General features: G+C 39.1%; 1 protein-coding gene across 2 annotated transcripts in view; it reads left to right on the top strand.

The window, feature by feature from the left end:
* ASZ1 (ankyrin repeat, SAM and basic leucine zipper domain containing 1) overlaps positions 1-14,391 on the top strand; it is a 38,086-nt gene that overhangs the window by 2,964 nt on the left and 20,731 nt on the right. For both annotated transcript variants that reach the window (XM_032107482.1, XM_032107481.1), the window contains exons 3-4: positions 4,047-4,169; positions 7,121-7,232. In XM_032107482.1, coding sequence (XP_031963373.1) covers positions 4,047-4,169; positions 7,121-7,232 — 235 coding nt within the window. The remainder of the gene's footprint in view (positions 1-4,046; positions 4,170-7,120; positions 7,233-14,391) is intronic.

Raw genomic sequence — 14,391 nt, 5'->3', positions numbered from 1 at the left:
CTACACCATCCATTTTTAATTGTACTGCAGTCAAACAGCAATATTTCACTTTCTGTGCTGATGCCTGCTACACAGTGGACAGTTCTGTGCTGTTGGAAGATGATAATAGGTTTCTGTAAGAGCATAGGTTCAGGCTGAGAATTCACGTAGTCTAGTTTCCTGTCTCCTGAAATGAACAAGGCGGTATCATAAAAGAATATATCATTTTCTTAAAATGGGATCAGTAGTAAATTCTGACCCATCCAGTACTGTTCTGCAAAGCAGTAGAACACAGTGCCTATCACAGAGGTCTTTCTGAAGAAAGGTAACATTGTCCTTCAGAGGATCTCTGCTCTGATTAAATCTTTGTCCCCAGAATTACCTTTAATGTATGTTTGGTGGAGCTTGTAGGAGGCTCGCTACCAGCAGTCAGCCAAACTCAAGATTTGTGTTGGAGGTGGATTTCCTAGCAACAGCTGGGGCTATTCCTATAGGTAGAGTGAGACCATGTTGTCTTCTGGCTTGGTTAGGTGTTGCTTTAGTATTTTTGATGCTGAGGCAGTTTTACAGAGTTCCTTTAGGAGATGGATAAGCACAGTGGTTTTCCTTACCGCTTCTGTTAAATGGCAACTTAGGAAAAAGTTTCTGAAGTACATGTCACAAAAAGTAATGCAAGCAACTAGCGCCTTTAAAGATGACTTGGACATTTTGGTCTGCTTTAGGAGTAAAATACTTGACACCATGTAATTCATGTGTTCCTTTTCCTAAAATGGAATTAAAAGTTATGACCTCATGACATTTTATTCTGACTAAAGATATAACTAGAGTAAAATCCTCTGTTTTCCTTCGACAGTTTGTTCCATTTATATCTTTGAATGAGTGCTGGAGCTCATCTCATCTCATCTTTTGTGAGCCAGTTCAGGGAATTAAAAGTAGTAGTAAACTACAGTAATGGGAGGATGTTTAGTGTGTGAGAATTAATTTCTCAGCCAGTTTAGGACTCTGAACCCTGAATCAGGTGACCACCGTAGCTGGCCCAGCAGAGGGAGACATTAGCAGCTCTAATATGGCTCAGCTTTAAGGTAATGTGGGAACAGACCTAAGTGCTGACAGACTTAAAAGAAATCAATACTTCTACTAGAGAAAAGTTTTAGAAAATCAAGCATTTTAGAGCTAGCCCTCAGGTAAGTGGTGTCGGAATGTGAATGGATTCCAATACTAGGAGCTGTTCTTAAACTGAAGGAAAGTCCAGACCTCATATTTTTGGTGTCAAACATGGAATTATTTAGCAGTTACATTTTTCTCTATAAAAACAGCCTTTCTACCATAGCTATTATTAGCCACAGTCAAGAAAGTACCTGAAAGGGATATGGGAGAAACAGTAATACTCACAAAAAGAATGTAATTCTTCCTTTGCTGTTCTTTTGCTTCACTATTATTCATATTCTTCACATAGTTTCTGCTGTAGAGCTTGTCTGTGGCCAGAATGTATTTCTCCCCTTTGCTGCTTAAATAGGAAGATATTTATCTGTAACTCAGATTGTAAGGAAGAATGTTGCATCTGGTTTGTCTCCTAGCTGTAATTTGTGAGGCCATGTAACTGAAAAGCTCCTCTGCTCATACCTACAGAGGAACACAGATAATGGCAGGTGGGGGAGCCCAAATAATACCCTGGTCCAGCTCCTCCAGGCCCATTGTGGAAGCCAGTAGCCTATCACAGGCCCACCTCTACAGTCTCAGAGAAGCAGAGAAGCCCATGGGCAGGCAAATTACAGACTCGGAGCAAGGGACTCCCAGAGCTGTAGTACAAGGTCCTTGTGCCTGGGGGCCAAGCAACTGTAGAGACAGGAATGAGTGAAAGCTGTGCCAGTCACAGGAGTGGGACCAGAGGTCAGAGGCCCATGTGTCTGTGATGCCAGCAGCTGGAGGGGATAGATGACAGGATGATACTGGTGCTGCTGTGTTCATAAGAGTGCTCTGTTTGTGTTGATCACTGTGGCCAGTGGGATGTGTGGGGGTGTGTGTGCCTGTGTGCCTGCTGGGAGTACACGCTCAGCATCAATACGGGTTGGACCTGGGGTTGCGGAGCTGCAGCAGTCTCACTTCTCTCTGGCTGTTGGATCTGGCCTGATTTTTCACTAAAAAGTTTTTTCTGGGCTTCACTGTTTTATAGGATTTCTTAAGGGCCATTTTAAATGCTGAACTAACACTGCTTATTTCAATAACAGCTCATGTAGTGAACTATTGAGTAGTCACCAAGGTGAGACATTTTTGGTTCAATCAACAACTCCTATAACCATACAGCCAAGAAGCCACATGACTTTTCCTGTTTCAGTTGTCCTTTCTTTGTCTTCCTCTGGGATTACAGCTTGTTTGTATTGGGACTGTCACACTGAGTGGTACTTCAAGGCAGTCATTACCAAGATGGTAGGAGACTGTGCAGGACAAACAACATATTGCCAGATAGACCATTCTACTTCTAGAATTTAGAAAAAGCACCAGCATCATGGCAGATACTGGCTGCTATGCATGTAAAGAAAGCATTGAGGGAAATGCCGTCTCAAGAGTTTTAATAAGTCTCTATATAACTGCCAAATAGGTCATTTGTCGCTATTGTTCTGATATGTATTAAAGTGAGAAGCTCTAGATGGGAGCTGTAGTTACATGGACTTCTTTTCTTCTTATGAGGAAAAGAGACTTTTTAAGGGTGACAGGGTGACAGGTTTTGGCTTTTTTTTCTTACTAGTATACTTCAGTGGGCTGTTGAATATCAGACTTGGTAGATTCTTGAAGTGACTACAAGGAGATTCTGATATGACTGCTAAGGAGCATTTGCTGGCTCCCCTTGTAGAACTTATATGGGCTTTAATAAAAAGTTTTGTACACTGCAGACAGGCCAGTGTGCTGTGACATTAACTGCAGCTAGAATGTATACATTGCTAAGGAGATTTGATTGTAAATTTTGTGGCTTGCAGGTGTTAGAATGCTTCAACACATGGCTTTCATTGAATTGCTACCTCTTTGTTGATTCTACAATTCTAGTGATCTTAAGAAATTAAAGAATCAATCCAAGAGCAGTGACCTGTTAGTCCCTCAGCTTTAATGATTTTATATTGCTACACTGAACACATCTTTGACATAGTACCAAGACAGGGAAAATACACGTTTTGCATGAAAAAGTATGCATGTAGCTTAACTGTCACAAATTTCTTAGGATAGTTCTGGGGGTTTTTTCAGAATATTTTTTCCTAAAGAAATATTTTTGATTATCCATAGTCACCGTAGGACTAATATGGAACCAGCTGATGGAACCTTTTCTAGAGGAAGCAATATTTGTTGAAGGATTAAAAAATGCATAGAGGTTTTTATTAGAAAGCTGTCAGATGAGTATCTCAGTCTGGTACTTGGTTCTTGGTGCATTTGGGAGGGCTGGGCTGTCTGGCATTCTTCTAGCCATTTTAGTCGTTCTGGCTTTTGTAAAGAGTAACAAACAATTCTGGTGATTGTGTTTGAACCTTGCATAGTCTCCTATTTCTCCTTTTTAATGAGATAATATTTTGTTAGTACCCAACGCAAATCTGCTAGCTAACTGTCTTGCAGGACAGAGAATAAACGGAGCTGTGAAGCAGGAAACCCTAGACATTGCAATCCTAATTGTCTGGCAAGCAGTTGGCTTCCCCAGCAGTTCTCTTGGCTTGGCAAGAGTCGAAATTTTTCATTTTGATTGAAGAAAGCTATTGCACAAAGGAGAGAAAACAGATTCTGTGTGCTTATGTGAAATTACTTTTGCAGCTAAATGTTTGAGGTTTTTTAATGTAGTCTTTCTGTGGTACTTAACTCCTTGGATTGAGAACTGGACTTCATTTAAGTCAGTTTGAAAAGTTGTTTTCTAATGTTCTAAATAAAGATGTATTAAAAGAAAGAAAATGCCCTAAGAGATTTTTCTCCCTTGTACTAAATGCAAACAGGGTGTAACCTTTGTAATGATACATATTGAGAGTAAGTTTTATAAAAAGCATGTCTGTTTTGATGCAGTTTTATGATATTAATTTCTTAAATTTTGACAGGAATCAGCATAGAAACTAACTTTCAGTTTGGATGGACTCCCCTGATGTGTGCAGCCAGTGTGGCTAACTTTGCAATAGTACGTCTTCTTCTGGACAGAGGTGCTAATGCATGTTTTGAAATAGGTAAGATGGGAATGAAAAATACTGGCTGGTAGTGCTTGGTACCAGACATTGTCGCTACCCTTATTCTCTTGTTTGCATATGTAGGAAAAGCAAAAGTTCACAGTGGAACTGGGACCTGGTCTATCTTTCACAGTTTTGAAGGAAAAGTAGTAGTTTTGAAGTAAAAATTGTGTACTTGGAATTTATTTGGAATCAGTTGATGCGTTTTCTTGTTCTTTATCTCTCAAGTCCATTTTCCCCCACACCTCCCAAACCCCAAATACTTTTTTAAAAAGTGTTTGGAAGTACTTGCTCAAAAATTGTAGTATAAAGTTGTACAGGTTAAACTTCCTTTGTTTGATCCTGTTATGAACTATGTACATGCAGAAACCGGATTCCATCTCAAACAACGTGAATAGCTTTCCAGTCCGTGGGAAACTCATGTGGACTTCTCTAAAACTAGAGTGCAATTTTTCTGTTTTCTATTAAGAAAACTGTTCTTCAGTGTGTGACTAGATCATCTTTTTCTGTGGGAGTTCAGTGTAGCTTCTAAGTAGTATCAGTTCCTCTGTCAATTTTTATGGCCTAATAACAACACTTTTTCTACTTAAATTGTGGTTATTTTCAAACTCTTCCATTGCATTGGAATGTTTATCCCACAATACTGCCAAGTACATAAAAGCAGTGATCATATTTTCCAGTAAATTGCCAGTATTTGCCGTAGTAGTAGACTGAAATGCAGATGGTACAAATCTAGCTCTGAAAATTTTCTCTAACCTTTTAGCAGTTGATCAGAGTGTGAGATTAGAGTAGATTGCCTGCACCAAAAGCAATTGTGCCTTCTTCTAATCACTGTCCTTGTAGCCAGTTTTGGAGAACTTTTGTGTGTCTGCCTACAGCTCATACCTGCTCCTTGTTTATGGCTGCAGAAAGCTATAAATGGGGCAAAACCTGCTATGGGCAATGGTTTAGGCTGACCAGGTAACCAAATGCATGGCATTTTTCATTTGTGTGACCAACTGTCATTGCCCAAAGTGGCACCTTGCTAGGATCAGGTTTCTTGGCTTGTTTCCCTGTTAAGACTGTGTAGGGAAACTGTAACTACAGAGTACTGTCCAGCCAGGAGCAGTCTTGTAAGTCATTGATTTGGGTCAGGCCCCATGTGTTCAGTAAAGCTGTGCTATCCTAAGGGGGTACTAAATCTCACCAGTCCTCCTGCTCTTTTTTATGTCAGCATGCAGTCATACAAGTGATCCTATAATAATTAGCCTTTAACGCTTATAATCCTAATAAATAGCTATACTGTTAATCATCTTGAGTCACTCTTCAGTCATTCTTTATAAGTAGTTACTTAATTTTACTCTTTTTGGTAGTTGACAAGAACTAATATATCATATGATGGGCTCAAAATGTTGCATCCTTGAGGGATAATTTCACCAGATCTGCTGGGTTTTTCGTCTGGTGTGAACATAAACATCTTTTTTGCAGTCTTTTAGCTGTTTTTCTCTGCAAAAGAGAAATCTAAGAATTCCAAGGTGTTTCTTCCCTTTTGTCTCTTGCTCACATGTATGAGCTATAGGTAGGCTAACAGAAATTAATTTCCCACTCTGTATCACTACCTGAGATACTACAGTATATATACATATATGTATATAAATACAAATATAACTGCAGGTTCCTCCCAGATATTTAACAGTGCTTTATTTAAAATCCTGCCATCTTCCCATTCATGTTCTAGTTGATAACCAGGTTAAACATTTTGAGTAAATATTTGTCAGCATATCAAGTAATTTCTTCAAGAGGCAGTTGAAAATTAAAAGATGGTATATTAAAAAACCAAGTGAATTCAAATGCAGAACTGTGTTGTAGAGGTGGAGGGCAAGAAGTGGTGAGAGCAGTGGTGGTAAAGTACGTAACAAACTTTTCGTGTTTATATATAATGAAATCTGACCTCATTAAAGAATGAAGATGTTAATTATACAATTCAAAAATTTCTACAAGAAAATTAGAAAATACGTTGGAACTCTTGATAGGATATGAAGTAAGTACAGCTATTATTATACTTCTTAAATGGATGAAGGCATGCTGGAGCTTGTGAACAAGATTGTGCAATAAACAAAATGGGCAGTTACTCAAATAGCAGTGTTCTAAATGACACTGGGGCCAAATAACTTGCTAAGGTCTTTAAAGTGTTATGTTTCCCATATGGAAACCATAGTAATCACGGGAAAGGAGGTCTCCTGTGTTCTGTGGGCAAACAGCAGTTGTACATTTTTGATTTGTGAGGTAGGGTGGCATGTAACACCCAGCTGGTTGCAGAGCTGGAGTAGTAAATATGCTGGTATTCTTACCTACTGTGTAGATGCTCTTTAAATCTACATCTAAACCAATACTTTTAATACTCCTCCTGCCACTACTGGACCATAGTAAGTTAATAAATTTAATTCTTCCTCCTTAAGACCTATCATAAAGCCCTTTTCCTTGAACTGTCCTTTGTATGGGCCTCTGTTCTCCCCAGAGCTGGTGTCCTATGTGTTTATAATACAGTGCATATACCTTTTTCTATCCATTGCAGTTAACTTCCTGTCAGCAGTTACTTCCTTTTACTGGAGGGGAGGAACAGGGAGTGGATCTACTGGTGTGGAATGCGTTTTGAGAAATTAGGATCTTTAGTTGAACTCCTGTAGTTTTGGGGTACTTTCAAAGTATTCTAAACTTCAGTAGGAATAGATGCTTTACCACTGCGTTTCACTCACATCTTTCTGAGTATCTCCTCAGGTGCCTTTGTCTTAGCTGATCATTCTAGTGATTTTCACAGACAGGAAAACAAGATTGTTAGCCATTTCCAAATATCGTGGAGTGTCAACCTGATTAACAACTCTAGCAAATATAAAGACTTATAAAGGAACTTCTGAATTAGCATGGTAGTTACGTTTACATATATAATTCTCTAACTGCAAATTTCCAAACAGATAAATACACTGTGTTGATGGCAGCATGTACTGCACAAGCTTCTGAGGAGAACATCTTGAACACTGTGGAACTGCTTCTATCAAGGAATGCTGACCCTAACCTTACTTGCAGGTATCGAAAAACCCCACATGTGTGAACACAGTACAAAATATAGTATTATTATACAGAGACACGTTTATAGATGTAGCTGTTGTTGGTGATTAAGATGAAGTGTACATACTTCTTGTCATTTCACTGCTGTTTGTATAAGAAAAGATTAGTGCTTGGATACTTAAATCTCTTAGTACAGTTGTTAATCTGAGTAAGTAAGACTGTGATCAGCTTTATCAAATTGTAAGTTTGTTCTTCAACTGAACAGAATATAAATTAATCTTAATTATTCACTTGACTGAAGTATAAGAGCAAGAAATATGTCCTCTGCCTTTCCTAAATCATATTGCCTCTTCTGCATAAAAATGGAAGTTAAATTCTTTATTTAAATTCATGTCCTACTTTCGAGCTTTTTGTGGATATCTGGCTATATTCTTTTCACAGAGTGCTTCCTGTGGATAACAAAATTCTGTGAATAAAATATATTTATTCCACTGCAATCTGGAATAATTCTGATTAAGAGATTAAGCTTCTTTTAGAAACAAGTAATAACATACTTCTTCAATTACAACTTTGTGTCTGAGCAGTTTGAAGCAGTGCATTGTGAGATGTCTGTAGTTGCGCAGTCTGATGAAATGTTTCATTTTACATCAAAAAGAAATCAATTGTGGACTGACCCTAGGATAAACTATTTTGCCTCTGCTAAAAAAAAATGCTATTTAGGTCAACTGGTTTTTCAACTAACGGGATTTTTTTATACCACACCTCTTTCATCACATTACCTGGGATATATAGAGTGAGTAGCTCTGTAAAAAGAATAGAATTGGAGGCCTTTGGTTTTCCTTAGTAGAACTCAACTATTCAAGGCCCTGAACCTCACTGTGAGCATAGTACTGGTAGACAAGGAGGAAACAGAGTTCTGCTGAAGTGCAACTGATGTCTGGTACCAAATTTAAGTGCCATTCTTTTATTTTTACCAGAGAGACTAGAAATTGTTCATGAGAGAAGAGAAAGCTACATACTCTGAAATAATTATATGTTGTTGTTGTCAGATAGCTGGGTGTTAGAATAAACAATCTGCTTTAATAAATAGGGGAACTATTAACTGTGTCTTGGGCGTTGAAAATGTAAGCGAGAGTGCAAAGCTGCACATTTTCGTTTGGACAGGCTTTTGGCTAAACTTTGGGGGAAAAGAAAGTATGAATGCTGACACAAGGTAGGAATTCTAATTTTTAAATTTTATTTATAAACTTAGAGTATGTTTTGCATAGTTGATCTTTATATACAAATATTTATTTACTATCTTTTTGTGTCCTTAGACCTTGTGCTAACATGAGTTATTCATGCATCCAGAAGATACAGTTGTGGCTTTTTCACTTTTGCAGTAGTAGTCTTTCTCAAATGAAAAGATAAGATCAGAAATGTCATATTTGTGCCAAATAAAAGCAGAGACTTCAAAAATCCTGACCCTGTCATCTCAAATCTTCAAGCTGCCTTTATGCCTTTCCAGTATTTGACATCTGTGCATGCCACTCCATTATTGGGTCTGCTGAGGCAGCAGCTGCTGTTTCTCATGGATTTCTAGCTCTGTGTTCAGAAATGAGAATGAAACACAATAAAATGCCTTATGTGACGATAAGGGATGAAACAGCCCCTCTCTGTGGCACTGCAGTCCCTTTTCACCTGTTTCGTTAGAGCGAGCAGGATGTTCTGTGGGAGCGATCAGAACTCTCAGTGAGTTGAGAGTATTGTGAAAGTACTCCCTGTGTGATCAGCTTTCCGCAGGTGTTAAGAAGTAAGATTCTCATTATTTGGCTTTCTAAGCGTGTAAGAACCAGGATGATGCTAGGAAGCTTCTCTTTTGTCCACCAACCACTGGAATGTGTGTGACTGCAAAGTAGAATACTTAATGTTCATGTAAGGCGGGGTTTAATGTTTATCCTTTCTCTGTTGCACTGTCAGGGCAACCAGTAGGCTCTTCTATTTTATGTGGTCTGGAGGTGATGCACAGAAACTTGGAGGGGGTGGGTCTAATTTATTAAGTGTGTGTGGAGTAGGGAAGGAGTAGTGGGAAAGAGACTGAATTTTGAAATGCAAAGAAAGAAGGTGAGTTTAGGAATGGGTAGGCAGGTGGTTTCTTTGCAACGGGATACAGTACTGAAAAGAAAGTATTCAGTAGCATAACAGGATATTTTTGCCAAATCAAAATTGGAAACTGAGTACTGGTAGCTGTAAAAACAGTTTTGTTGATGAGAATGTAGTGTATCAAAGCATAAGTGCTAGCTAAAGGGTTTTGAAAGTCAAACAAGTAGAGTAATGGCTAGGTGAAACAAGAAGGCACTGCTCTGAATAGCCAGTATAGAGCTACTATAGCCTGAATGCTTCATTTAAGTGAATGCTACCTTGAGAAATTTGTTTTGCTTATCTCATGTCATTCACCTTCCTCTTGCTCCAAAATGTAAATTATATACTTTATCCCTTTGTAAGGTCTGGAAATCTTTTAAGTAGTGTTTCTTAAAAACCTTTTTTAACCTGCAGTGCCTTCTTAAGGTTATACTAAAGTATGTTTTTCCAGTATTACTTTTATATAGGGTTTCCCACTTCATTTGCCAGAAAATGGGCAAACAGATTATCTTCTGTTGCTGTGACCACACTGTTGCCGCTTAATTTCTCAGTTCCAGGCTTAATGTGCAGCAGTGGAGTAGTGAAACTGGCTCCAAAAGCTTTGAAGATGCTTCCTGTTTATCTGAAGCACTGTTCAGTTTACAGATCAATAGACTAAATTAGTGTCTTGCAGCATCATTTCCTTGCTTTGGCATCTCAGTAAGAAGAGATTGAGACTAAACTCAGGGTAAAATTGTTTTCTACCTGCTGTATTTTTTCTAGTATTATTGATACACTGGTCTAGTTAATAAACATATATCCGGTTATGGGACTTGACTTACAACTTGTCAAGATTGCCAGCTGAAAATACTGAATTTTCTGTAGATGTCTCCCCAGTGGAAAGAAACCTTTGTGCCAATAGGAGACATCTCCTATCCTTCCTCTTAGGAAATTTTCCAGGAAGGTGAACTTCGTCTTGCTTAAGATCATGATCCTAAACATAAGCATGTTTTTTTGTCAAGTGTGGTGAATTCTGCACCACAGATTCAGTTTAGTGACAGCTACTCAATATATGTTTCAGTCAGGTAGCTTGCCACCTAGGAGATGAAACTTTCTTACCGGTTCTGTCATGGCTCCCGATTATCCAGGGTAGGAGGCTTCAGGGTAGTAGGGCCAATCTGTTTAGCTTGTTTTCTTGTGATTTAAATTTTGCCCCATTTTTTGCACAGAGTGAAGTGAGCCTGTAAGAACTTCTGGTTGTATCTTTGTGTACATGTCACATACAAAGTTTTGGATGGCCCTAAAAACTGAAAAAGCTTCTGATTTTGTCTTTTTCTCCAGTCTTAATATAAAAGCAGGGAGACTTAGAGCACGAATCTGTGTTAGAGGACATTTACTTTGGATATTAGGAAAAGGGTCTTCTGCCAGAAGGTAGTCAGGCATGGGAACAAGCTTCCCAGGAAAATGGCCATAGCACCAAGTTTGACAGAGGTCAAGAAGCATTTGGACAATGGTCTCAACCATGTGGTGTGATTCTTGGGCTTGTCATGTCCAGGGCCAGGAGTTGGAATTTATAAGCCTTGTGGGTCCCTTCCAACTCAGAATTTTCTGTGATTTTAAAGATAAAAACAAAAATCTCTCTTCATTTGCAGGAGACCCTGCTTCTTATGTAGGTGCTGCAAAGCTGGAAGCAAACATAATTAGATGTTTAATTACTAAATTGCTTCTATGCCTTTTAAGATTTTATTTATTTACTGACTATGACTTGAGTATCATATTCAATATGGACAAATGTCATGTGAATTGTACCATACCAAAGGGCGTAATAATCGGTGTTTGGACAAGAAGGTCATCTGCAAGCCAGACTGCTGAAACACAGCGGTTCCTCAAAATAATGAAAGGATTCTTAAGTTCTTCTGTCTGGATGATTATCACTACACTCTCTATGAACATTTTTAGACTGCACTAAGATGTATCAATACATTTAGTTTCTCTTCAGCTTGAGCAGGAAACAATGGATTTGCCATGTTAAAGCTTGCTGTTGTGGTTGTGGGGGTTCATTGCAGGGTTAGGAAAACAAGGTTTGTTTTACCCAATGCTCTCGTCTCCCTCTTGTGGCCGTACGTGTAAATGGACTCTGCTTTCATGGCATGGCTCAGGGCACCCCCTCACGTGTAGAGGTGCAAATTTTTGCAGCATTGTATGTTTCCATCCTGAAACAGCTTGTAGCCTTTGAAATTAAAACTCAAGCATTAAAATGGCATACTTGCACAATCACATTGATGGACCTTTTAAATGTTGTATTTATTGAGTTTTACTTGCAAATGGAGAAGTTTTTTCAGTGGCTTTAATATCATTGAGTTGTCTTGATTTCAGATATTATGCCTGCAGTACTGTACAGCTGTAACTACAGCATAATCTTTGGAGAAAAAAACTATTCTGTAGCCTCAGGGCTTTTGTTTAGTATTTTTCCTTTGAAAAAGCAGGAAGTAATTGTGAAATAGTATCAAAATTTAAAACAAAAAAGGTTGAGAGCAGGAGAAGTGAAAATGAAATCAGGCATGATTGCACTGGTTTTGCAGTCAAATGTAAATACTTCAAAGATGATGACTTGGGAAGTTTATCAAAGGCTACCTACCACTGAAAAGAACTAAGCGTGGGAGTGAGTGTCCACTTTGGGCAAGTAAGTTTGAATTCTGTTGCTACAAGTTATTAGGATGTAATCAGCTTCTGCTCATTCTTTAAAATACAGATATCTGTATATGTCTCTGTGTAGCTATCTCTATGGAGACATACAGAGATAGTGAGACACAGATATCAGTTATTAAGTTGAAGAGAGAGATTATTGTTTTTCTCTATTTTTGTAGTAATCTTCATAGGTTCACAGGGTATTTCAGGTCAGAAGGGATTCCAGGAGGTTTCTAGTCCAACTTCTTTAAAGCTACCTCTGTTGTAAAATTGAGTTAGGTTGCCATCTGGTCTAGAAACCCACTAAAGATGGAGACTAAAAAACTTCTCTGTGCAACCAGTTCTGCTGCTTGGCTGTGCCCTGTGGTGGAATGTCTCCTCGCTTTCAGCCAGAACTTCTGCTTTTGTAGTGTTGATGAACTGAATTAGTTCTGGACTGATGTAAGTCTTTTTGTGTCATTACCAGGTTCCTTTACTTTGTTGGTTGTGTGTCTTGAAGGTCTGGTTACCTTTCATTTTGCTTATCTCTGTGTAATTGACCTTTGTAACGTTACTGGATTTCATTCAGTACAATTTTAACTGTGTTTTCATAAGACAAAACATTATCCTTGTATGAATGATCAAAACCAAGGAAAGATGTGCAAAGCCTTAGTTCTAGCAATGCTCTCTGGAAGGAGGCAGGAATTTTAAGGCAGTTGCTTTAAGACATACGCGTTTTGGGATCCCTCTAGTGGTCGATGAACTTAGTATTAAGAAACCCAGTATTGAGAAGAGCAGTCCTCCCCTCAGGTATATCCTAGCAAAATAGAATAATCTTTAGAAAGCAGATTTTTGACATGGAGCTATACATTACAAGCAATACATAATATTTTTCATGAAAAACTATTGCTTTTTAAAATACAGTAGATTTTAATTAAACAACAGTAGTAAAATATTTTAGCTTTAATCTGATTGCTTAGTAGCAACCAGAAACTCCACAATCTTTCTCCTCTAATACTATGGTTTTTTTTTTTTTCCTTAATTCTGCAATCTTATTCCACCAAAGAATGAGTCAGGCATCTGGAAAGATACTTTGCAAACAGAAACTTCTGAGTAATATTTCACAATGGCTTAATCTTGTAAACATCTCTAGAAGTGTAAGATCATGTCTTGGTTTGAGACAATTCAAAGGAGAACTCTCTGGAATGAGTCATTTCCTTTAAGGATTCCAACAATCCCTTTCCACCAATAAGAAATTAATACTAATAGATGAAAGTGAAAAAACAATGGTTTATTAACAAACAGTGCTGAAAGGCATGGGGAAAAAGAGTAAGTAACTGCTAGATATCAAACTGCTAGACCTCAGGCCCCACTGGAGCAAAGAGAGACCTGAAATGCTGGAAACTACCCGTTCCCAAAATGGGCCCGGCAGGAGGACTTCTGGCTTTGTAGGACAGAGTGACAAGATGGCATGAGGTCCCTCTCTGGAAGGCAGGACCTCACAGAGCCATTCCAGCAGCAGGCAAAGAGCTTCCCCATGGCAAGACATGGCAGAGTGGGCACAGCAGGTGAAACAGCTGGGCTGGAGCCACTCAGTGCATCCCCTCCCCAACTTGGCATAGTCAACAGCGGCTTGCACTGGAGCAGGGTGGCTCTGCTCCACTTCTGCCAGTGCAATGCCCCCCCCCCGCCCCATTCCCCCAGTTTCTCAGACAGGCAGCTGCAGAATTCACCCTCAAGGTAGCTCAAAGATCACTAGTACTTCTTCTCTGAGCCAAGGGGAAAAAAAAAAAACAAAACCTGAAAGAAAAAACATTACCTGAGCAAAGATCAAGCAGCCAGCGATGCAAATACCACCCTGCAAAGAGCCCCGAGAAACCTTGCTGGAGAGCTTCTAAAAACTCCTGCACAAAAGCAACCTCCGCACATACACACGGGGTCCCCTGCTGCAGGGTCTTAAACATACAGGAACCATTTTGGGGCACAGATGATTATGGGATAATGGGATATCATTATGAATCACCCTAAGACAGATCAGTAGACTGTTGTCCTCATGGTTTTGGGATATAAAAAACGAGAGTAATGGGAAGGGTGGTGTCTAAGTACTCCTTCAGCAACTCTAAGAAACAGTAATCTATGTCGGAGAGAAGGTATCAACAGATCCCCTTCACAGAATGATAGAATCAGGAAGATTGGAAGAGACCTTCAAGATCATGTAGTCTTACCATCAACCTGGCGCCACCATAACCACCCATAACCGTATCCCAAAGTGCCACATCTGGACCCTTCTTGGGCACTTCCAGAGACAGTAACTCTACCACCTCCCTGGGCAACTCTTCAAATGCCTAACAACTCGTTCAGTGGAAAAAAAAAATTCTGATATCTAATCTGAACCTTCTCTGGTGCAACT

The sequence above is a fragment of the Corvus moneduloides genome, chromosome 4, assembly GCF_009650955.1.
Source record: "Corvus moneduloides isolate bCorMon1 chromosome 4, bCorMon1.pri, whole genome shotgun sequence".
NCBI classification, from domain to species: domain Eukaryota; kingdom Metazoa; phylum Chordata; class Aves; order Passeriformes; family Corvidae; genus Corvus; species Corvus moneduloides.
Note: the sequence above shows the minus strand (reverse complement) of the source record. Positions and strands in the feature narration are given on the sequence as shown.